Source organism: Juglans regia, chromosome 16, assembly GCF_001411555.2.
Source record: "Juglans regia cultivar Chandler chromosome 16, Walnut 2.0, whole genome shotgun sequence".
NCBI classification, from domain to species: Eukaryota; Viridiplantae; Streptophyta; class Magnoliopsida; order Fagales; family Juglandaceae; genus Juglans; species Juglans regia.
Genome location: NC_049916.1, coordinates 27,260,531 through 27,283,800, shown reverse-complemented (window position 1 = coordinate 27,283,800; position 23,270 = coordinate 27,260,531). Strand labels below are relative to the sequence as shown.

General features: G+C 34.2%; 2 protein-coding genes and 1 pseudogene across 2 annotated transcripts; 2 read left to right on the top strand and 1 right to left on the bottom strand.

The window, feature by feature from the left end:
* The first annotated feature begins 7,579 nt into the window (after nucleotides 1-7,579).
* LOC108995673 (gamma-glutamyl peptidase 5-like) lies at nucleotides 7,580-12,597 on the top strand. Its single transcript, XM_018971279.2, has 4 exons — nucleotides 7,580-8,136; nucleotides 11,532-11,687; nucleotides 11,846-12,016; nucleotides 12,116-12,597. The coding sequence occupies exons 1-4, from the start codon at nucleotides 7,822-7,824 to the stop codon at nucleotides 12,260-12,262; spliced, it is 789 nt and encodes a 262-aa protein (XP_018826824.2). The 5' UTR covers nucleotides 7,580-7,821; the 3' UTR covers nucleotides 12,263-12,597.
* Nucleotides 12,598-14,736: 2,139 nt separating this feature from the next.
* On the bottom strand, nucleotides 14,737-16,881 carry LOC108995753 (uncharacterized protein C6C3.02c-like). Its single transcript, XM_018971379.2, has 5 exons — nucleotides 16,690-16,881; nucleotides 16,149-16,208; nucleotides 15,934-16,017; nucleotides 15,633-15,811; nucleotides 14,737-15,086 (listed from the first exon to the last, which is right to left on the bottom strand). The coding sequence occupies exons 1-5, from the start codon at nucleotides 16,709-16,711 to the stop codon at nucleotides 14,988-14,990; spliced, it is 444 nt and encodes a 147-aa protein (XP_018826924.1). The 5' UTR covers nucleotides 16,712-16,881; the 3' UTR covers nucleotides 14,737-14,987.
* A 5,779-nt stretch (nucleotides 16,882-22,660) lies between these two features.
* On the top strand, nucleotides 22,661-23,260 carry LOC108995693 (annotated as a pseudogene).
* The last annotated feature ends 10 nt before the right edge of the window (nucleotides 23,261-23,270 follow it).

Sequence of the window (23,270 nt, the reverse complement as noted above, 5' to 3'; positions counted from 1 at the left end):
TGAAAACTTGGAAGTGCCTCGTGCCCCCGACACACCTCTTTCAACTGTAAATTAAGGATATCTGTGACATTATGATATTGGGTGCAATCTTTTATCTTGCATGCATCTTCCCCACCAGCCCCCATCCCATTTTTGCCTATTCACAATTGCTAAAGTGCCCTCAATACTATAATATCACCGTGCCTCAATTACCATTTTGCCCACCTTCGTTCATCTTTCTTTTCTTCCTTTTAATTCTCTCACTTTTTGGAAAGACCAACATATTTATCTATAAAAGAAATGTTAAGTTTAAAAACATATTATGAAAATATAAAATTTATATATTGACGCGGTTTATATGATAAAAGAATTGCTACATATAAAAAGATATTACACAAAAATAAATTTACGAACTAATATGATTTCATGTGATCCATTAGAACTATTTTATAATAAAAGTAACTTTACAAGAGAAAATCTATTTTGCCTCTAAAGTGTATCGCTCAAATGTATGCTTAATAATTTTTTTTTTTACTTAGTGATTTTAAGTGTATTGATGTATTTTTTTTATTTTTTAAATATATTAAAAAAATGTGAATAGAAAAATAAAAATAAAAATAAGTTACAAAATCAACTAGTGGTAAGTCTGAGCGGTGCTACTCAGGCGGCAGAGTAGTACCGCTCAACTTTACAATCTGACATATCGCACCAAATTATATCAATTTGTAGAATTACTTTTATATAATTCTTTTACGACTAAAATATTTTTCACATGATAAATAATATGTATCACGTCAAGAGTGACTATTTAATTACATAAACCAGATTTTTTGGGAAATATTTTTCCAAAGTCTAATATTTCTCAATTTTAAAAGTCTTAGCTACATTTCTTTCCTATAAGTGGGGAACAAAAGATATAAAATGTTGAAGAAAAAGTTGAATACTCTTGCATTAATTAATATTTATGGAACATGGTTGCATTAAATTTTAATGGAGGAATTATCTTCAACCATATATGATTGCAAAGAACGTTCTTAATTATTGCATCATATATATACATATGTAATATGTATATATATAAGTGTAAATGACGTGTTTCACATCACTAATTGTTCGGATGACCTACAACAGATGAGAGGGTGGCACTGGTCACCCTGAAAAGCAACGATGTCTTAGTTAGAGAAACGTGATCTCAATATGTGTATATAAGCCAAAGTTAGAGTTTAATGTTACATTTAGGTGTTATTTATAGAGATATTGAGGACATACATAAGCACTAGTTATCCCATAATAAGTAGACGAGATAACTATCCTGATCCATCGGCATTATCATATCACACGGTTAAACCCGTGGGTCACATGGGCTCTTGGACAATACGTCCCCCAGTCTTGGGTCTATAGGCTGAACCTATTCACTAGTCGTGGACTTATAACCAATGGACTTAAAAATCCCTTACAGTTAGCTCGCTAATTTCCTATGTGTTGGCACAGAGGGAATTAATTTTTTTCATATCCTTTTAATCCGCTTGAAGGTACCTTATCCGTTGGCTTGGGTTATGGAGGCACCTTACCCCACTGGCTTAGGTTAGGTTGGTGGCCATCAGATTTCCTTTCCTTCTACCCCACTAAGGATCCACACTAACTAAAGTATAGATCCAAACTTGTCGCCATACCCCAAAAATGTGGCCACGCAACTGTTCACGCTCATTTATTCTCTCCCATTTGAAAAGAATGGTAACTGTCAGCGTTCTCATCCGTTTGGCTTCCCAAGAACCTCCTCATCATTACCCTCTACCCTCTCCCCTCTCCCCTCTTTCATTTTCTTGATTCATTTCATCTCTCCTATTTGTGCCGTATCTCTTCTTGCTTTTTCACATTCTCTTTCATTTTCTTTCTCGTACCCTAACTCATTTTCCTTCTCACATCCTCTCTCGTGGCTAACTACGACTCCTCACGTATCCCTAACCAACCTTTGGCCCAAGCTCCAGCGAGGGCCTATTCCGACGTTGCCACAGAGTCTTCCGACAACCGAGCCCTTCCATATTCAAGGGATTCACTTAGCGTTCCACCCTTATTGAGCGAGACCTAATGAAGTTGAGGTCCACCTATCGCATCCCCCATTATGTAAAGCTCTCTATTCTAGATGGGGGACACATTGATAAGGAAGGGTACGCGAGATCTGTTTTCCTTCCGGTTTGTGCCCTAGCGCATGGCTTGCTATTCCCTTTCATTCGTCCAATCAGCAATGTCTTGGACTTTCTGGGGGTTGGCTCCTACTAAACTTCATTCGCATGCATGGCGTGTTCTACCATGCTCATGCGTGATTTTTCACATGACCTAGGAACCCTTGGGGGAAACTTATCCAGATTTGACCGCCAAGGAATTCCTTCCTTTTATTCCATAAAGAGGCTGCCAGGTAACATTTGTAGCTTTCGTGTTCATTCACAACGCTTGGTGGCGTTCGAGCCCTACCACTCTAATGTCAAGCAATGGCAGGAAAAGAAAAATTCCTTCTTTCTGGGGAAGGTTGGGAATTTCTCGCCAAAGAAAGGCACATCTAAGATTTCTTCGTTCATGCGAATTAGGGAAAAGTGACTGACGACAAAAGCCTCTTGCTATAGCTAACTGATAAAGAACGCTCTAGTGTTGATATAGTCCTCAACTGAGCTAAAGAAAATGATGGTGGTCTCGGAACTGAGCAACTCCTAACCGTCGCCAACATCGATAGGTTCCTTGTGGTGCCTAATCGCGTCCATGTTAGGGGGCGTAAATTTAAGGTCGTGACACCTCCGACAAAGAGACATGCTCCTTCGTCTACTGAGCGTCCCCAAAAATGTCCAAGTCATAGTGAAGGCGGCGAGGGTGAAACTACAAAGCCCGTCGTGGAGGTGGAAGTGGAATCAAAATGGATCATGGCTTCTAGTTCTAACGTTGCTGTTAGGAGTAAGGCACCCGAAGTCTCTCCTGTGAGGGTGTCACCACCCACATCACCAGGTCTTGACAACCTCAATGGGCTCATGGGGCAAGCCCTTGTTGACCTGGTAACGACCTTCGATTTTTTACTTGCCTTCGAAGGAGTTTGGTTCAGTGAGTACTTTCCCTTTTGAGTTCCCTTCCTTTCTCTCCCCGACTTCAATTTCTAGTGTCGATGATATTTCTACAGATATTTACAACGCATTTTCCATGGGCTTGTCTAGGGTGGCCATGCTTGAAGCTGTTGCCCCTCAAGTTGGGGAAACCCAGACTGACATCGAAGGCTTTGACAGCATTGAAACCTATGGCAAGCAAGATTCCACGCCCAATTCCCTACCAGCGACCATCTCAGGGGGAGAGACTCCGCCCACAAATGAAGAGAGCGTCTCTATTCCCTCCCCTTCCCCCTCTTCTTTTGGCAGTGATGGGACTCCTAAACTCCCCAAGAGAGGGGTGGCTCATCCTTGGAAGAAGAGGGAGAGATGGGGACGATCCAGATAGAGTTGGCGGCGGGAGCATGACGACCATAGGGACAGGGACCAAGGTCAAGGTCAAGGTGTGTTTGTGTCTGAGACAAAAGTTCCAACCGACCCTCTCGTGCCTTTAGCATATTCCTTATTAGGGGGAACTCAAGCAGCAACTGAAGCAAGTGGGGTCAAGGGGGTGGCGCCCAGGTGTCTTCCTCCTCCTTCCAGGCCTGTGGCGGAGATGTCTCGACGCTTGAAGGATTTATTATCCTCGATATCGTCTTACTTTGTACCTGATCTTCTTCTTTGATTGTTGGCTATTCTTACTTGTAATGACTACCTTGTTTGGCCTTTGTACTATGCAAAGGGTGGACGACCTAGCGGCTTGGATTGTGAGTGATCGTGCCCACCTGGAAGATGAGGTGCGGAAGAGACGAATTCAAGGGTTCTTCACCAAGAATGAGAGGGAGCGTCTTTTTTTAAGGAGATGGAACGTCTTTTGGCTGAGAAGACTGAGGTTGAGTGCTATCCAGAGCAAGCTAATGGGCACATTCATGCCTTAGAAGCCGACCTCAAGTCTCTCCGTGAAGAGTCGTGTGAGCTATGGGGCGAATTGCTTCGTGCCCAGTCCCCTCCAAGTCCACGACAATTTTGCTCTTTTGCTAGTGGAATTGGAACGGGTGTTTGCCAAAGCCCAAGTATCCCTCCTAAGTGAGGCACTAGCCTCCTCTCGGAAGTTGCAAGCAGAGGCTGAGTAGCATTCTCGGGAGTCTGTTCAGGTACTATCTTCCTTTGAGGAGGAGCCAAAAAGCTCGCACTTGAGCTATTAGCGGTGAAAACGTCACATGCAAAGGAGTGTAGGCAACCTAACCTTCAACTATTCGAGTCGAAGGAGAATTATGTAGGGTTGGCATCACGGTTTGCCGCCTATAAGAATAGTCGGGAGGACGCCGACACCCACTTGGATTAGACGGCCAAAATCATGGTGCGCTTGGAATCCACAAACAAAGAGCAGAAGACAAAGATAAAGGAGTTGGAGTCTCAATTGGCTTCTACCAATTGCAAGTTGGTTCGTCTGCATCCTCAGGTGGCCGCCACTGTAAATAACGTGTTTCACACCATCAACTGCTTGGATGACTTGCAACAGATGAAAGGGCAGCACTGGTCTCCTAGGGAAGCTCCGATTCCTAAGTTAAAGAAATGTGATCTCAATATGTGTATATAAACCAAAGTTAGAGTTTAGTGTTACCTTTAGGTGTTATTTATAAAGGTGTTGAGGACATAAATAAGCACTAGTTATGCCATAATAAGAGGACGAGATAACTATCATGATCCATTGGCATTATCATATCACACGGTTACACCCATGGGTCACATTGGCTTTTGGACAATGGGCTTATGGGCTCTTGGACAATGCGTCCCCAGTCTTGGGCCCACAAGCTGAACATGTCCACTAGTTGTAAACTTATAACTAAGGGACCTAAATATCCCTTTCACTGAATTGATCCTTAGTGGTTTTCCAGCTAGTTATCACAACTTTAATTTGTTGGTAATATAGATTGGAACACGCAATAGATATATAGGCAAAATATTTGAGATAATCATACTCAGACTCCACCAATCAAAGTCAAAGCAATCCCTCACGTGGACTAGCTTTGTAGTGGTTGGAATATCATTCAGAAAAAATCTACACAACCTCTCATCTTTCACACACTATATATTTTTTAAATCTTATTATTTTTTTCTTTCATCAAATTTTTAATATATGAATAATGAATAGAAAAATAAAATTATTTTTAAAAAAATAAACTCAAAAAAAAATTTTTAAAAAAAATTAAAAAATTAAAAAATTAAAAAAAAAAAAGATAATATATGGAGGTTGAGAAGGTTGTGAAGCATTACTCAATCATTCATTGGCCAAAGAAAAAAGGGAAGGAAAAAATAAATGAAAAGAAACTTCGATTATAAATTGACCACTCAGCCGATGACTTGGTGATTTGTGACTACAACCACTCAAACGGTCTTCATGTGGTTTCGTAGTTGCATGCACTAGTTTCTATGAGGAAGACATAATTATGCATGGTTGATGAAATAATTTCAAACCAAAAAAAAAAAAAATTAAGAAAAGATTGATGATATCCACAATTAATTTCACAATCAAGTACCAATATATATATATATGATAGTACCATTTATTGAAAAAAATTAATTAATTAATTAATTTGAGTTTTCTTCTAAATTAAATTTTAATTTTTGCATGACTATCTTGATCTGTATATATAAATTGAGTTGTATATAAGGTATTACTATCGAGGAAATTAAGAATATCCTCTGAATTTTTGGAAATTTGATCTTACAAATCTCCTTTATGAGTAGGTGCATGCTAATTTAAAGCATGGAAAGCTATTAATGTTACCAAAACGTACGGATATATGCACGAGTCTTGCCATATATTTTTGTAACAATTAATCGACTCTTGGGGCTTGAATTTAGTCACATGAAGATAGAAATTATCATCACATAATAATTATATGCATGCAATGGTTTGTGTATTGAGCTTTTCTAGTCATCTTTCACTACTAATAATTAAGACTAATGATCTAAACTTTTTCTCTTATATGTTTATACTTTGCATTACAAATTAATGAATCCAAATTTCATTTGTTGTGTAAACTTCATGCACTAGCATCGACGACCCACTTTATCTTCTCTTTATCTTATATATACAGTAGTCTCCACTGATCTCCAGCGGCAAAAATTAGAAAAGGCTCAAAATTCCAGTACATAAACATGTACATGATGAAAAGCGAGTACTGCATGCATATTATATTGATCGAGCTCCAAATTAATACCATGCATGCAGAAACGTACACGACTGCATGTGGAGAATTTCTGGCTATATATGGAATTAACTCGATCGATCAAAATGCACGGCCTGCACACCAAACTGCGAATTAGGAGCCTCAATTAAGTACAAGGTCGGGCATATATCTGAAACCAAATATCAGATTCAGGAAAACATTACACACGCAATACTATTTAAATTACAACTATATATAACTCACCAAATTGCCGGTATTGATCTATATATAAAGAGATTTCTTTAAAAAATAAATTCGTAAATTAAGGTCTTAGATTGCAAAATTATTTTCACTACAAAATAGATATAATATTGTATCATATGAATCCATGTCAATTTGTATGATTTTTTTTTTAGGAGTGCTACATATTATATATATTTACAATTTTACTTATAAAAAACTTACAAGCTGACTAATTTTATCATTTTCTTTTGAAATCAAATTTCATTATTTTCGGCATATCAATAACTGAACGTGGAAGTAAATATTTTATAAGTTTCTCTTAAATACATTTAGCATTTCTCTATTTTATAAGTATATTTAGCATTTCTTAAGTACATTTAACATTTCCCGTTCTATTACTTTAAGACCTGGTTTGGATAGATAGATATTTCCATCTCATCTCATCTTCCTTGTTTGTTTTCACAGATGAATTGAGATTAAAATTAAAAATTGAATAAAATATTATTATAATATATTTTTTTAATATTATTTTTATTTTAAAATTTAAAAATGTTGAATTGTTTATTTTATTATATATGATAATCTGAAAAAATTATAATAATTAGATAAAATGAGATGAATACTTGAAAGGAATTGTGAAAATAAACGAGGCTCAATATCCAAACACCACAAATACAAATAATTTTTAATTTCAAATATTTAACTCAAATATCTTATTATTATTCATAAATCATCTCAACTCATCCCACCTTATTTAATCATACCGAATTATGTAAGATTTTATTTATTTATTTATTTATTTATTTTTTTTTGGGGTTTGCGCGACGATAATCCAATTTCCCCAACTTTTACAGAGTTTGAGGCAAGGTACATTGGTGAGTCCCAATCGATCCCGTAATCCGGTTAGATTCATTCATTACTGTCAACATTTAAGTATTGAAGTTTGTTTGAATTGGAATGAATAGCTTTCACATCGAGGGTAATTCTGGTAAACGGCCAAATAGTGGGCCGAGGCTACGCTTGTAAATTAGGTGTCCGAACAATTACCCTTTCTGGAACCCACCACCAGTTTATAACCAGCTTCCTTCTTGTCCATCTGTGACAACCTCCGAACAAATAAAAAAAAACAGACAGAGGGATAACCTCAACGCTTATATTTGAGAAGATCGATCATCGGTCTCCTCTTTCTCTTATCTCTCTCTCTCTCTCTCTCTCTCTCTCAGTTGGGTTTTGGAGTGAGAAAGAGGGCATTTACAGAGAGAGAAGTAGAGGAAAGGCCGAAACAGTATTTCTTCCTTGTCTTTCTCTATCTCTGTAAAACCCCCATTTAGAGAAAGAGAGAGAGTGAGTGAGAGAGAATGGAAATGGGTGGGAAGAGATTCGCCGTTCTTCTGTGCGCAGAGGACTCGGACTACGTGAAGAAGATGTACGGAGGGTACTTCGGGGTGTTCGTGAGAATGCTGGCCGAGGAAGGCGAGACGTGGAAAATGTACCGCGTGGCCTGCGGCGAGTTCCCGGACGACGAAGAGATCGGTGTTTTTGATGGGTTTGTGATCACTGGAAGCTGCAACGATGCACATGGAAACGACGTTTGGATCTGTAAGCTGTTGAATCTGTTGAAGAAATTGGACTCCATGAAGAAAAAAGTTCTGGGTATATGCTTTGGACACCAGGTAATTAATTCTATCTGTCTTCATAGTTTAATCTCCTAATTCGGCCATTAGAATAGTGGTTTGTTTTTCTGTTTTTGCGTGCTTTAAATTACTCTGGTTGGGATTTGGTGCCAGCCTATTGATTCTCCACCTTCCACCCATTTTGTTGCACTAGAAACCGGTGGATGCTCATGCCACATTGCATATCCAAGCACTCCTGATCTAAAGGGAAACCCTAGCTGTTTCTTTATCCATTTCAAAAGTTTTCTTTCCTTTTTAATTTCTGGGTTTTAGCGTTTTGATCTTTTCAATCTGTAAATGATTTTTTCAGCATTTTTTTTTTCCATCAATATCTCACTCGCAAAAAAGAAAAAAAAAGTTCGTTGGTAGCCGTCGTATTTGTTATTTTCGTTATTTGTACACGCTACTAATGCGCGTGTGCATGATGACTTTAACGAGACGAAAGCAAACGCCATGGCGGCAGTTGTGTGAGGCGGAGAGAGAGAGAGAGAGATGAAACTGAAAAAGTCACGAGGCGGTTGGCACGGAGTCCGTCGCACAGAAATTTATGTGCCAGTGGTCCGGTAGTTGTGTCGCAGACCACTTTTGGACGGAAGTATAGCCTTCTTTTTCAGTCTTTGTGCAATTACATTTTAAATGGAGTATAATTTTTATATATAATTTTTTTATTTATAAATTGGTGTAAAATATATATTCTCGTAAATATTGATTTTCAAATGATTTAATTTTTAAATTTTTTTTATAAATCATATTATATATGTAAGTCAACAAAGAAGAGGATGTGTCCTCCCGCAGCCGATTATTAAGAATTGAAAATTATGTGAGCTATGTTGATAGAGACTATCATGCATGTTGACGGAGACTACTATGTTAAATGGAAGACAAATATTTTAGTTACAAAAATTAATTTTATAAATTGATATATTTTAATATAATTTATTAAATTATAAAATTATTTTTATTATAAAATAAATTTGATTGATCATACCTTAATTTTATATAATCTCTTTATAACACTCTAATTGTAAATTGAAACCGTTTGGTAAGATCTAAGACCCAGTCTACTTATGAGGGAAATAGGTGTTGTACGAGGTCTTTAGGGTTCATGTTACATGTATGAAAAATGATTTACTTACAACACATTATACAATACATTGTACAATAATGTGTTGTATAAAATGTTGTAGGTGTATCATTACTGTACATGTATTGTCGTGTCTCATGATCTCTTGGCTTTATTAAATTTTTTTTTTTTTTTAATTTCAGTGAATCTCAATCCTCTCGATGATAGTCGAGCAGGGTATTTGTGTATGTAAGCTATTATTTTGAAAGTTTGGTGAAAACCCATAAATTTCTTTTTTTTTGTTTTGTTAGGTGGTGGGATTTGTCGAAGTTTATAATTTTTTTTTTTTTTCTCTCTTATTGGAGTTTCAAAAAGTTGTGGATCGAATCCATCAAGAATATGTTTAGATTGAAATGTTTGTGAGAGGTCTTTTCTTTTTCTTTTTTTGTGAAAATTATTTAGTTTTTGTTTGTTATGGAAATCAATATATATATGTTAGAAGTTTTGATAACAATTATTATTTCTTTTATTTTTATTTTAGATATTTTTTTAAAGAATTTTCAAAATTTCTCTATTGCCAAATCAACATAGGTACACGAAACTTTCTGAACATTCAAACTTAATAGAAACTATGTAATGAAGTAGTACTCTGATGAATGTGCCATGTAACCATATGTTGGCCGTGACTAGGACTTGTTGAAACCTAACAGTCAAAGAGTGACAAGGAGGCAAGCCTAATTTCTTGAATGTCACGTGAAGCATGATTTAGTAAGGTGAAAATCTTGAATATCATGCATGTTTCATGTATACTCACAATTGTCTTTGTAAAATTACAGTTTGCACCTTTAAATAATTAGAGATTTTACACTTTACATTCTAAACTTACAAAACCAACAAATTACATATCCTATTTATTAAAAAAAACAAAAACATATTTTCTTTCTTTATTCAATTTTAAGGTTTAAAATTGATGAAATGTAAGTGATATGACAGCTTAATGATAATATCTTAATAGAACTTGCAAAATAATCTATTTTTTATACTTTAGGAGTGGAATGCATCAATTTTGGGGTATAAAGTAGAAAACATGTATTTCTTATATATGAGAAATATTTTAACCACGTAGGAATTATATAAAAATAATCTTATAAATTGAAGTAATTTAATGTGGTTCGTCAGATTATGATGAATCAGATGAAACCACGTCATTTTATAAAATTCTTTTTGTATAATTCTTTTGTATAAAATTATATTAGTTCATGAATGACTATTTATGGTAGGTCTCTTTGTTGGTATACAATTACCATAAGATTGGCATTATTGAGTAAATCCCATGTCCCATAAAATGAAGAGATAAGGACCATAATGTTCTGCAAAAGATTGATTTGAAGAAAAAGCAAAACTTTAAAATACATTATTGTTTCCACATCACTGTTCACATCGTGGACAAGAGCACATATACAGTTCATATATAAATGCATGAGTGACGCACCGCAATTGTCGGTAGGCTGTAAATCAATATATATCTTTCTGTTAGGAATTAAAACGTGATGGCTGCAAATGATCATGAATTGTGCGTGTGGGGCCAGTTAATTCTCGATCTGGGACTGCCTGATCCTATAATATTGGATATAAGATGTCTTGTTTTTTTTTAATAGAATTGACGTAAGATGTCTTGTGTCGTGCCCTGGCCACTTTTTGAGTACGAAAAGTATGCCTGAGACTGACGTTACATGCGAGTCACGTACACGTTTCTATTGAAATAATTTTAAATAATTTAAATAAAATATTATTTTTTAAAAAATTTAAAAAATTTGAATTATTTATTATATTTTATATAAAAATTTAAAAAAATTATAATAATAAATTGAAGTGAGTTTTAAATTTAAATAAGGTCAAAACATTAGTTTTATGAGACTGGTCTAGTATGAGAATGTCTCCCGATAAGGCTATTTAATTTTTTTAATTATTTTTTTCATATTCTTAAATATTTTAAAAAAATTTATAACGTTATTAAAAAAATATTTCTTTACATATTAAGTAAAAAAAATTTAAAAAAAAAATTAGGGGTATCGAGATGGGTCTACGGTGGATTTAGCTTTTCTCTAATTTTATTGATGGATACTATTTTCTGATAGATACTCCTCTAGGCTAAGTTTTTTTTTGGGTAGCGAATTAAGGATCTTGTTGGTTGCCATTTTTCTTCTTGTAAATATTTATGGTGGTAATTATAATTAACGAGCCTCGTGTTTTTAAACATGAATATATATCCAAATGAAAGAAATAAATTTTCTTTGTTATGTAAAAATTAATGAATTACGATTTTGATCAGATACTAGCCCGTGCAATTGGAGGACAGACAGGTCGGAACAAGTCGGGCTGGGACATTGGAGTCACAACCATTCATTTATCATCCTCCTCAAAGCTCCTTTCTTCTGATCTGAAAATTCCTGCAACTCTCTCTCTGATCGAATGCCACCGAGACGAGGTATTTCTATATATCTAAATGGAAGGAAAATATCATCACTTTGTAACCGGACGTACAGCTAGCAGGAATATTGACACTTGCAATCACAACTGATTAATCATATGTTTTCTTAATGTGACATACTAATTAATTCCATGTATATATAATGTGGATGTCAGGTCCGGGAACTTCCTGCCAAGGCTGAGGTGATTGCATGGTCTGAGAAAACAGGAATCGAGATGTTTAGGTATGGGAATCATTTCATGGGCATCCAAGGTCACCCCGAGTACACACACGACATTCTTCTTCACCTCGTTGATGACCGCCTTCTCCAACGCGATTTGATTATGGTATATATGTCCTTATAAATTATCCGTCTCATCAACTACTATATATAATATAATATATATATAAATATATATCATCGTTTTGGCATGTATTTTATGCAGGAATCCTATGCTGAGGAGGTGAGAGCTAAGATGGTAGAAGGTCATGAGCCGGATAGAGAGGCATGGAAGAAACTGTGCATTAGCTTTCTCAAGGGTAGCACTGGAATGGACTTCGTTAGATCAATAAAAGAAAATTGTAAATATTAGTTAGCACTCGATCGTGTTCGTTCGGAAGTAGTAGTAGTAGAAGGAATTAAAGATCGAGTTGGAGATCATCAAGTACTGTGATAGGGCAGTCATGATCCGGCGCTATATATAATATATATATATATATATATAGCTATATGTCATGCAAGTTAATTAATTAGCATTATTATTATACATAGCTGCAATATTAGGAGGCAATTAGTTTAATTAATTAGCATTAGCTAGCTAGCTAGCTAGCTGTTTTCTGAGTTAATGGCAATCTTCATCAAGATATCATTGATGAACTGTAATTCTCGTGCATATCGAGAAATTAAGTCGAAATTTACAAACCTATCCATATTTGTCATGGAAATCATTACTTTTTTTTTTGTTTTTGTGTCTATTTTTAACTGTTTTATTTTTTGAGTTATTATTTAATACTATTTTATAACAATTTTAGAGGAATTAACAGCATAAAGATATAAAAAGATGGGCCACTGTCGGTATTATCTTAGCTTGTGCTAGCTTTAAGTGCCAATCGTCAATATATTTTAGAAACAAGAAGCCACGTTTATGTTTACTTGTTGGTTACAGCTAACGACATTATATTCCACAAGGGTCGCACTACACCCACCGAGAATTTTCCGAAAAATTCTCCCGACAAGTGCATTTACTTTTTTTTTTTTTCTTTTTCTTCATGTGTTTTTTCAATCATCTTAAATATTTAAAAAAAAAAAACTACAACATCATTAAAAAATATTTCTTTAATTAAAAGTAAAAAAAAAAATGTTGGGACGTATCAATATCGGAACAGCATTTCCCATTCGACAAAACCATCGAGGGAGGCCGAGGGTTTTGCGGTCCATTCTTGATGATAATATAAAATCATTATTTTCAAAATTTTGTGACAGAATATGACCGTATTTTTCCACAACTTTTTGGTGGCACCAACATATATATATATATATATATATAGACGCATGCAACAACCATAGCACTATAGTAGTTCACAACGTACGTATTTTAGACGAAAATTAGATTAAGCTATAAATGTAGGAAGCGTTGTTGTTGTTGTTGCTGCTGCTGCGTGGGAGGCCCCTCCAGAGCTAATTTACTGAAAAAAAAAAAGGCACAACCTTTCGCTAGCTCTACCCTCCTCTCACGTTTTTATTTTATTTATAATGTTAATTTAGTCCAATATAATATATATAAAATTTAGGATAAAAAAGGAAACATCAAATTTGGTAGTATCTGTAACCTCTCCCTTTCAAAGATCTCAGTCTTTCTCTTATCTATTTGTGATCGTGCATGTGGTAGATATCATGTACTTTTTCGTCCATGTGTTTTAAGTGTGTGATTTTACCAAAAGTAAAATATATTTAATCCTGTGGCCGTGGGTAACCACAACCACGTCCATTAAGGTTTCGTTTAGATTTTAAATTCATTTCAATTTATCTTAACTTATCATTATAATTTTTTTAAATCTCAATATAAAATATAATAAATAATTTAATTTTTTTAAATTTTAAAATAATAATAATATTAAAAAATAATATTTTAACAATATTTTATCATCTCAATTTAACTCAATTTAATTCACTTAACATCCAAACAAAACCTAAAAAACGTATTCTTAAATGGGCCATTCTTAATTTGACTTTTCCCACCACGTACATAATAAACAGATGGGAAAAACTTTGGCAGTGGAAGATGCCCAAACTCGCAGCCAGTCCACCCTTCATTTAGGACCACACAAATCTATTGCAGTAGATGCCTTCGTGCCGTGGTACGTACAACCCACCAACACGACCATTGTGATTATCTATTTTTTATTATCTTTTCATTATTTTATGAAATGATATTAAAGAATTAGAAATTATTTATTATATTTTATTTATAATCTATCTTTTAATATTACATCATGAGATGAGATGATAAAAAAATAAATGATGAACAAATTTTTTCTATTTTAAATTTTATTCTCTTTATTTTTTTATTCTAAATTTTATAATGTGCTGGATATAAGAGGAAAACACTTTCCACTTAAACAAGAGTCTTTATCCTTCATAATGATAAACTTAAGTTTGCTATGGATCTATAAGATCCGCTTCATTCCCACCTGGTTTTTCCTCTACAAATTCTGCTCCTGGGCTCTCTCTATCGCTTATGGGTTTTGTGAGAATTGAAAAAATAAAAATGCTAAATATATTTAAGAAAAATTAAAAATATATATATATTCTCTACATGTCAATTATTAATATATTTAAAATCATGATAATTTGAATTTTAAAATAAATATTGTAAGTAAAATTATAAGTAGTCCTGAAAAAATAAAAGGCCTTCGGGTTGCAACGTGTCTTTGTAGATTATAATCAACCCTTCTTAAGATATTTATTCCACACGTGGTGCGAGAGCCGCTCCACAGGAGCTCTAAGCCCAGAAAACAAATCTCGGAAACGAAAATAGTAAAAACCTCAAGATTTCAGCAATCAGAATTAAGAGCAATCAGAGTAGGATTTGAATCCTTCAACATGAATTAAGGTCAATCAGAATAGGATTGTTTTGGAAGTTCCCCTTCCGATAATTAAAAAAAAAGGTGAATGAATAAAGAACCATTATCAGTCTTTGTAGATTGGTAAGGACATAAAATCTTCAACCCTAACTGGAGTACCATATCACCATCATCACAAACATAAAATTAGGATAAGTGGTGCAAACTTTCCATTGCATGGCAAAGGGAATTTGATTAGGCATTCAACATAGAACCAGAGTTCCTCCTGCACTCGGCCAGCATATCCATGTAGAACTGACACTTGCTGATGTCATTCCCATAGTTGTTCAAGCACTACAATAAAACAAAACCAAAGAGCAGTTGCCGCCAAAATTATAAAGCAGATCCATGGAATATCAAAATAATTATTTTAAAGCATAGAGGAACAAAAAAAAAAACAGGCTTGAGAAAATAAAATTGACATGAAACTTAGAAACTTCCCACCAAACTCTTGGATTCTCAAGATAGTGAAGAAACAGACAATTCATTTCTATACAAGCTCCTATCCTATGATAGAGAACTTCAGCTAATTTCCAGTCACATAGGAAAGCTTGCAGCTTTAAATACCAATCCTAAAGATGGTAGGTCACAACCTCAGTAGGCAGAGAATGTTCTAAATTAAGTCAGAAGATTTTGCAGAATGCAACTGTCAAGACAAAATATTGAATCCTTATCTACGACCACATAGATGAGCAATATTTACCAACATGTATGGAAGAGAAGAAAAATTACTCTCATATATCTCAAAAGATACCACCAGATAACATCTGTAAACAAGTATTTATATGAGTAGAATTTCTTTTTCTTTTGGTCAGTAATTATATGAGTAGAATTGCATACATCTTGGAATGCCTTGGAATGAATATTGCATGCATCAGAGCCGCTAAGGCTGTTTGTAGTAGAAGCCGGGGCAGCAGCAGCTGCCTCAGAGACCACGGTTTCATGTTGAATAGTGCGAGGACCCATCACAGCATCCACAGCCCTGTGGGCCACTGCACTTCCAGTGCCAAAAGCCATTCCTGTAATTAGAGACAACAAATTTAGAATAGCTCCCATTTGAAATTACTAGGCAACGATATGCATGGTGAAACAACACATAATACATATCCTAATACAAAGGCATTAATCTTCCGACACATACCCTGAGCTATGGTTGAACCAATGCCTCCTAGAATGGATCCACCACTGACAGCCTGTGCAGGAGCTGGAGGAGGAGCATGGTTAACTGCAACAAAACAAAAATTACAAACACATGTAATCAGACAGAAGAGAGTCGATAGAAATACAAGCAAATGAATCAGCGTGCAGAGACCAAAACAATACCATGAAGTGTGAACAAAGTATAGGCAATAATACCTGGCTGAGGTGGATTTCGCACCGGAGCAGGACGAAGGGGTGCACGGGAAGCAGGTCTTCCTGCAGCGGAAGTCGGAACCATTAAGATGTCGAAGCAATAAAACGAAAAGGGAAAAACGAAAGAGCATTATGTCCATTCAAATGTTCTTATCATATCATACAGATCCACAGTTAAATATATTTAATCATAAAAACAATGCACCAAATTCCTTATTCCTCAAGGCACAATCTTCAAGCTCAACATAAGCTCAATACCAGCTATGCCGAAATTGCAAGCAAAAAAATAGACAGAATGAAAATAAGCACCCTTTCATTAAATTACCGATAGAATGTGAAAAAAATAGCAAACTTTAAATGAAAAATGAAAAATATCTAGAAAATGAAGAGAACAAAACCCTGGGACAACAATGGAACCGAAGACAAGTATTGTCCTAGAAACAGTCGTACAGGAATGAAGAGGAACATGAAATAAACCCTAAAAAGACCATGTAAATTGAAAAGGAGGATCACATATCTGGAGAAAGATAATGAAGACACTCACCACCGGAGCTTCGGCGAGGCATGGTTCGTGAAGCGGCGGCAGAGAGGGTGAAAATTCCGGAAGCGTAGACGTAGACTGTAGGGAGGTGATGCCCAAAACCTAAAGTTTATATTATGAAAGGAATAATTCTTTCAGAATATGCGAGGTTAATGACGTTGCATTGACCTGTTTGTTGCTGGGGTGAACCGTGAATCGGTGATGCTTGGCGTGTTTCGCTTTATGGATATCAAAAGTTCCGTGTACCCGGATAGAAACACGTGTCTCAGTCCTAGCCCTATGATTTATGAGATGCATGGGAGGACGTACCTGCTAAGGTTCATTGGAAATAACTCTATAACTCTCTTTGTTCTGTAATAACTCTATAACTCTGTATTTCCTTTTGATTAATATACGGTTGGTTTGAGTTAAAAAAAATCATTGGAAATTGGAAACCGTGTGATATTTTTTTAATTTGTTTATTTATTTTGACGTATTATTTATTTAGATATTTAGTTTGATGGATGTATCTGTCACAAGTTCATAGAAGGAATACAACGGCCATGGACTTTGGGCCAATTTAATCTCATTTACAACTTCATTTACTTGATGCTACCTATTATTTAGATTACAATATAGCTAGTAGGCCTTAGGCCTTAGTTTTATTTTTTATATGTTTTTAGTGTGTTAGTTTGGGACCATGTAGGGGTCTTCTCCTTTATGTAAGGACCAAGTATTCTAGGGTTCTTTATATAGAAACTTAATGAAACTTCTACTTTCATTTTCTTATCTTCTTCTTCATTTTCTTTTATGGAGGTGCTTCCCTTGAAGTGAGTAATTTCAATAATATTTTGTTCTTATGTAACTGGAGGTATATTACAAGTGGTATCCAGAGCCAGTCTTTCATTGTCATCGGTTTCATCAATCGGTAAAAATGGAAAATATTATCTCATCTTTACTCAATATCAAAGAGCTACTGTAACAAAATTTTTAACGCTTCGACGTTCTCCATCAACATTTGAAAGATTTTCGAGAAAGCCACAACAAAATACACCATATATTTCAACAGTCTCTGGACGAATTTGCTAACAACTTTACGAATTTAAGCTATTTGGAACGAGTTGGTACGATGCAGGAAAGAGAAGATGAAGAACAAGCAACAATAGATTCCTTGTCCAAGTGCATCTTTGAACAAAGTTACCTCTCTCAAATCCCGGTTAGTGATGACCCATCTGCTAATCACCACCATATGCCTCATTTGTTATTCGAAACAACCCAAGTAATAGCCAAACAACATTATCCCCAGTCCCTCCAAACCAAACATTCGATAGAGGTTGATGACGGACAAATTTTAAACTACCGAAAATTCAAAGCAAAAGCAAAAATGGGAATCAACGAAGAATTACAATCTCTGGATGATTTTGAATTTGTAGATGTCGTGATATTTGGTATGGTTGAGGTATATAAAGTCATTTCTATCTTGCTTGTAATCTGTGGTGGAAAAATATTCTTGGGTTTGCAAGTTTCAATAGAGACAAATCTTGCCCCTCAGTTGCTTGATATTTTGTCCCTTAGTTGCTTTTAAGCCTTTTGATAGAGGAAGAGAAATGAATCTTATGGGAACAATAATGGGTTGTACTGGTCCCAAGTCTATCATTGAAATTCAGAATGGGTTGACAAATCTCGACTTAATTGTTATCCAGATTGAGAGTGGCAAATCCAGTGATATTAGGAGCTTGCATGATGCTTTGAGTAGGTGTGGTGTGGTGTTAACCAAGAGGAAGAAAACTGAGTTCAAAGTATGGGACTTAGAAGAGGATCTTGGGAGGGTTGTCACATGTTCTACATAAGCGGGTCGAGATTTAGTTTCTGCATTTGAATTTGCACCTGGTGCATTGGGGGCATTACTATCTTATGCCGAATTACTTGCAGATGAGAGCAATTATGAAAATTATATTATTTGTAGATACAATATATATGGTTACATGAGGTTAGATTCTACTATTCGGAGGGTGCTGAATGTCTTGAAAAGCAAAACAGATGCAAACAACAAATTTTGTTTGCTTGGTCTCATGAATAGAACTTGTACTACTGGAATGGTAAACATGTGGCTAAAGCAGCCTTTATTAGACATAAATGAGATCAGCTCTAGACTAGATTTGGTACAAGCAATTGTGGAGGATTTCATTTGGGACTGTGGAATAATATATGGGAAAGTCTATTACAAGGACCGAGTAGTCGAGTTGCATAGTGCTCCAACCTTGAGGACAAGGTTCTTTGAAGGGGACGTCAATGTAATGAGTAACTTGGGCCCAATCAAGCCATCGACTATCATTCTATCCTTGTGCTACTTTTACTTTTGTGTGTTAGGCCTTAGACCATTTTACTGGATCTTTGGATTGTAATAGGTACTGGGCTTAGGCTCGTAGAATAAACTAGTTGCAGATTCTAGTCTTATTATCTTGTTGTTACTTTTAGCCCAAGCTCAATACGTAGATTATATGTATTGAGCAACTTGGCTCTGAAGAATTATCTAGAATCATTAATGAAAATCTTTTTCTATTCTCTTTTATCTCTTTCTCTTGAAGGCTAAATCAACATCGAATTTGACCATTTTCTTTACATTTTCTATCGTATTTGATAGTTATCCAAATACTACCCATCATGTGTGTTACAATATCAAATATAAATCTTTATGATAAAAATTATTTATAAATTACAAGTATTAAATCACCGTCTTTTTTTTTTTAGTTTTATTTAATTGTCTATATCAAGCACACTCCACCTTCGATTTGTCGTGACGCTATTTGGGACTTGAATTAAATGCGACTAAAAATGTTAAATATGTGTTAGGGAATGCTGTTCTTTTGAAGTGTAAGAGCATTAGTATTGAATTGGCTATCTTATTTTTAAAATTTTTGACTAATATGTAACTTTTTTATCTTTAGCTAATCATTCAAAACTTGAAATCTACATTGGATTAGTCATTACACTCTCTATAATAATAAAATATTATTATTTTTTTATTATTTATATTTTTTAATTAATTTATATTTTATTTTCATAATCTTCAATAGCCTCTAACAAATCATATTTATTTTTATTTTCACAATCTAACAATCTATAATATAATAATCATATGTATATAGATGGTAAAATCTTATATGAATAAAAATATCAGATCTATAATATAATAATTTAAAAAAATACTTTTAGATTTGCTATAGTTCTTTTCATATTTGAAAAGAAGAATGGATTTACTGTAACTTATAGTTTGGATGAAAACAATTTAACTAATCCAATGTGGAGCAAATATATATGATATTTGCTAAATTTGAAAATGAAAAGACATTTAGCTAATCCAAATTATCCAATACCAATGCTCTAATGTTTGTGACAATAATATGTATGTATTATGAAGGATTTATGGTGGATTACATGAAATAGCTACTTAATTTGCAGTTTCTTTTCGGCCTCGTTTGATTACGCAATTCAGATGAAATAAGATAAAATGTTTTGTTAAAAGTTGAATAAAATATTATTATATTATAATTTTTGTTTTGAAATTTGAAAAAATTGAATTATTTATTATATCTTATGTAGGAGTTTGAAAAATTTATAATGATTATATGAGAAGAAATTAGATGAGATAAAATAATTTGATTTTGTATAACTAAACTAACCCTTCATTATACGTTTGTATATATGCTTTATACTATTTTGTTGCCAAAAAATAAAAAAGAATGGGTTTAGATTGATTAATTAATGGATTATCATTCAGTTTTGATTGCAAGCAATCGTGCATTGAAATTAGCAACCAAGACAACTGCCCTCGTAAAAGAGAATTTACAACGAGAATGTTGATCATAGCCATTTTTCTCTCCACAAAAGGCCAACTTTCTTGTAGTTAATATATATAACGCTAATAGGACTCACTATACATCAACGTACGCGCGTACACAGCTAGCTCTAGCTTTCTATCGGTTGAAATTAAAAATTTCATATTCATATTCATAGTATATATATGTTCTAATTTATTAAGTAATGTTATATATAATTATAGATTGTATAAGTGCTACACATTCATTTTGAAAAATAGTATAGTCTATTATTAATTTTTCTTATGTAGGTTCCGTGATATTTATCATTTTTAAAAAAAAATACAATATTTGTATATTTTATAATTATAAATATTATTTTTCTTATCTTATACAGTGGATGCTCCCGGCCTGATCATCATAGGGATCGATGCAAATGATCTGAATGCATCAAAAGCTAGCATCATGAATGGTAACGTAGGAAATCATGCTTTCAATAATTAATATATATAATTTTCTTTTTTTTTTTGGGTTATAAGCAAGTAAATGCATGCATGTATTAATCCAAAAAATAAAATTATACAAACAATAGTACCAATGGGATTAACCCAATATATTTTTATTTGATGCAATCATCGAGATGCAAACAAACAATATATAAATTAAAGAAATACTTTAGACATAAATAGAATATATAAAAATAAATTTATAAATTGATGTGATTTAATATAATATATCAAATTATAAAATTAATTTTATTATAAAATAAATTTAACAGATTCTATTAAATTATATTAATTTATAAATTTATTTTATATAATATTTTGTGCATGTAATAATTCTCGAATCGGGAGTCACGAGTAGTCTAGTCAGGACCCGGCCATGAGTGACAAGGTAGGAGTCGTCGGTGCATCTTGATTTCTTTGTTTAAATAATAATTAAGAATCCTGTGTTCCAAATTTCCAAATCCAAAAGTCCCTCCAAACCATGACAGAAAGCATATGCATCCAGGATCCATGATTTGATATCGATCGGTGTTCTACCTGCATGTTCAAACTTTTCCGGCTGCAGTTTACGACGACTTTGACTTTTTTTGCCGAATTCAGATCGAAATTTAACTACATTTTGAAAGCAAAGCAATATTTCGTATCGATCAAATTAAAATTAGCCCACTTCCATGCAGGATATTGACTCTTAACATATATATATATATATATATATATATATATAAAAGCTGCATGCATTTTTATGATCTTCTATTTTCTTTTCTATTTTCCTTTCGATCTATCCGTTAAAAAAACCGATCGAGTTTAACCATCCAGTATAATAATGATCACCATCATGTCAACAATGGTCAATTTAATACAGAACTAATTACCATAAAATCAATGCGGGTTAAACAACAAATGATCAATATGTTGACTACAATAATGCAAAAATTCCAACCACACGGCTCTAGAAGATTCGACCTAATTAATTTATATATATGCACCTTCACCTAAATAAAGTTGTACCTAATTTTTTGTTTTCTTCATTGTTTCTTCGTCTTCTTTAATTTGTTATCCATCTTTTGACTGAATTTCACTTGGACCATTTAGTCGGCAAGCGATGATTTTTGCAAGCCATTCTCAAGATATATACATATATATATATATATATATATATATATATATACACATGAAAAAAAAAAAAAGGCAAGAAGAGAAATGAGTTAAAATTAAATTTGAGTGCAACGTAACAAGCAGAGTCTTTGTGTCATTGTGTGGATAAGATCAGGTTTAAAATCTAGTAGTGCTCGAAACTTGTAATGAAAGAAGGGCAATTTTCCTTTTAATTTGATTTGGAAATTCTAACAACTTGCCAACTTGGGGACTTTGCTTGGGTTAGTTCTTAAGAAATTGAAGTTTGTAAGTCCTCAAAAGCGAACGAAACTAATCCGACTTGTAGTGGATCATGACGATGATTGAATCGAGGAAGAGAAAAATTGAAAGCGTGAGACACATGAGAGAGCCAGACTCCACCCTTATTCTTTTTAAACTTATTGAATTATTCTACTCATAATCTATATATCATATATTTAATAAGAGAAAAAAATAAAAAAATATAGTGTGTGACATGTGGAGATGATGAATAGATTTTTTCTTTCTAAATAAAAATACTCTAGATTCCTCCTATAAATGATTAGGCTATTGAAAGTGAAGGAAAAGCAAAGGGAAGTACTTGCAGAGAGTGCTAATGGAAAGACACACCTATCATCAAGAAGCAAAGTGCAGGAGAATTACGTCTTGATCACAAAGATATCAGTGAACTGAACCTACCGAAATCTTGTAGCATATATTTCCTCAGTGGCAAGGATGACTTGATGATGAACTTCGAGGCCAGTCACCATTCGGCCTGATGAAGGATATTATTTAGGTGGCACATTTTTGTTCTCTTTCCAAGTTTCAGTATCTATTTACCCTCATCAAGCACCAAAGGTCAAGTGCAAGACGAAGGTATACCATCCTAATATTGACAGCTTGGAAGGAAATGTGTACCTCAACATTCTAAGAGAAGACTCGTGGAAACCAGCTGTTTTAAATATAAACACTATAATATATGGCCTATTAATTCATCTTTATACGGAACCGCCCAATAGTGAAGATTCACTCAATCATGTCGATGCAGCTGCAGTTTTAAGAGACCACCCAAAGTTGTTTGAATCGAATGTGCGTAGGGCAATGGCTGGTGCGTATGTCGTAACGTTGCATATAGCAGCCATTTGTGATGCTAATTAGCACTGAGTTC

Coding starts and splice junctions, on each gene's coding strand:
- LOC108995753 (XM_018971379.2), bottom strand. CDS start 16,711: ATGCCTCGCCGAAGCTCCGGTG. Junction 16,209..16,689: donor GCCTCGCCGAAGCTCCGGTG/GTGAGTGTCTTC, acceptor CTTCCGCTGCAG/GAAGACCTGCTTCCCGTGCA. Junction 15,812..15,933: donor TGGTTCAACCATAGCTCAGG/GTATGTGTCGGA, acceptor CTCTAATTACAG/GAATGGCTTTTGGCACTGGA.
- LOC108995673 (XM_018971279.2), top strand. CDS start 7,822: ATGGAAATGGGTGGGAAGAGATTCGCCGTTCTTCTGTGCGCAGAGGAC. Junction 8,137..11,531: donor GTATATGCTTTGGACACCAG/GTAATTAATTCT, acceptor GATTTTGATCAG/ATACTAGCCCGTGCAATTGG. Junction 12,017..12,115: donor TCCAACGCGATTTGATTATG/GTATATATGTCC, acceptor TATTTTATGCAG/GAATCCTATGCTGAGGAGGT.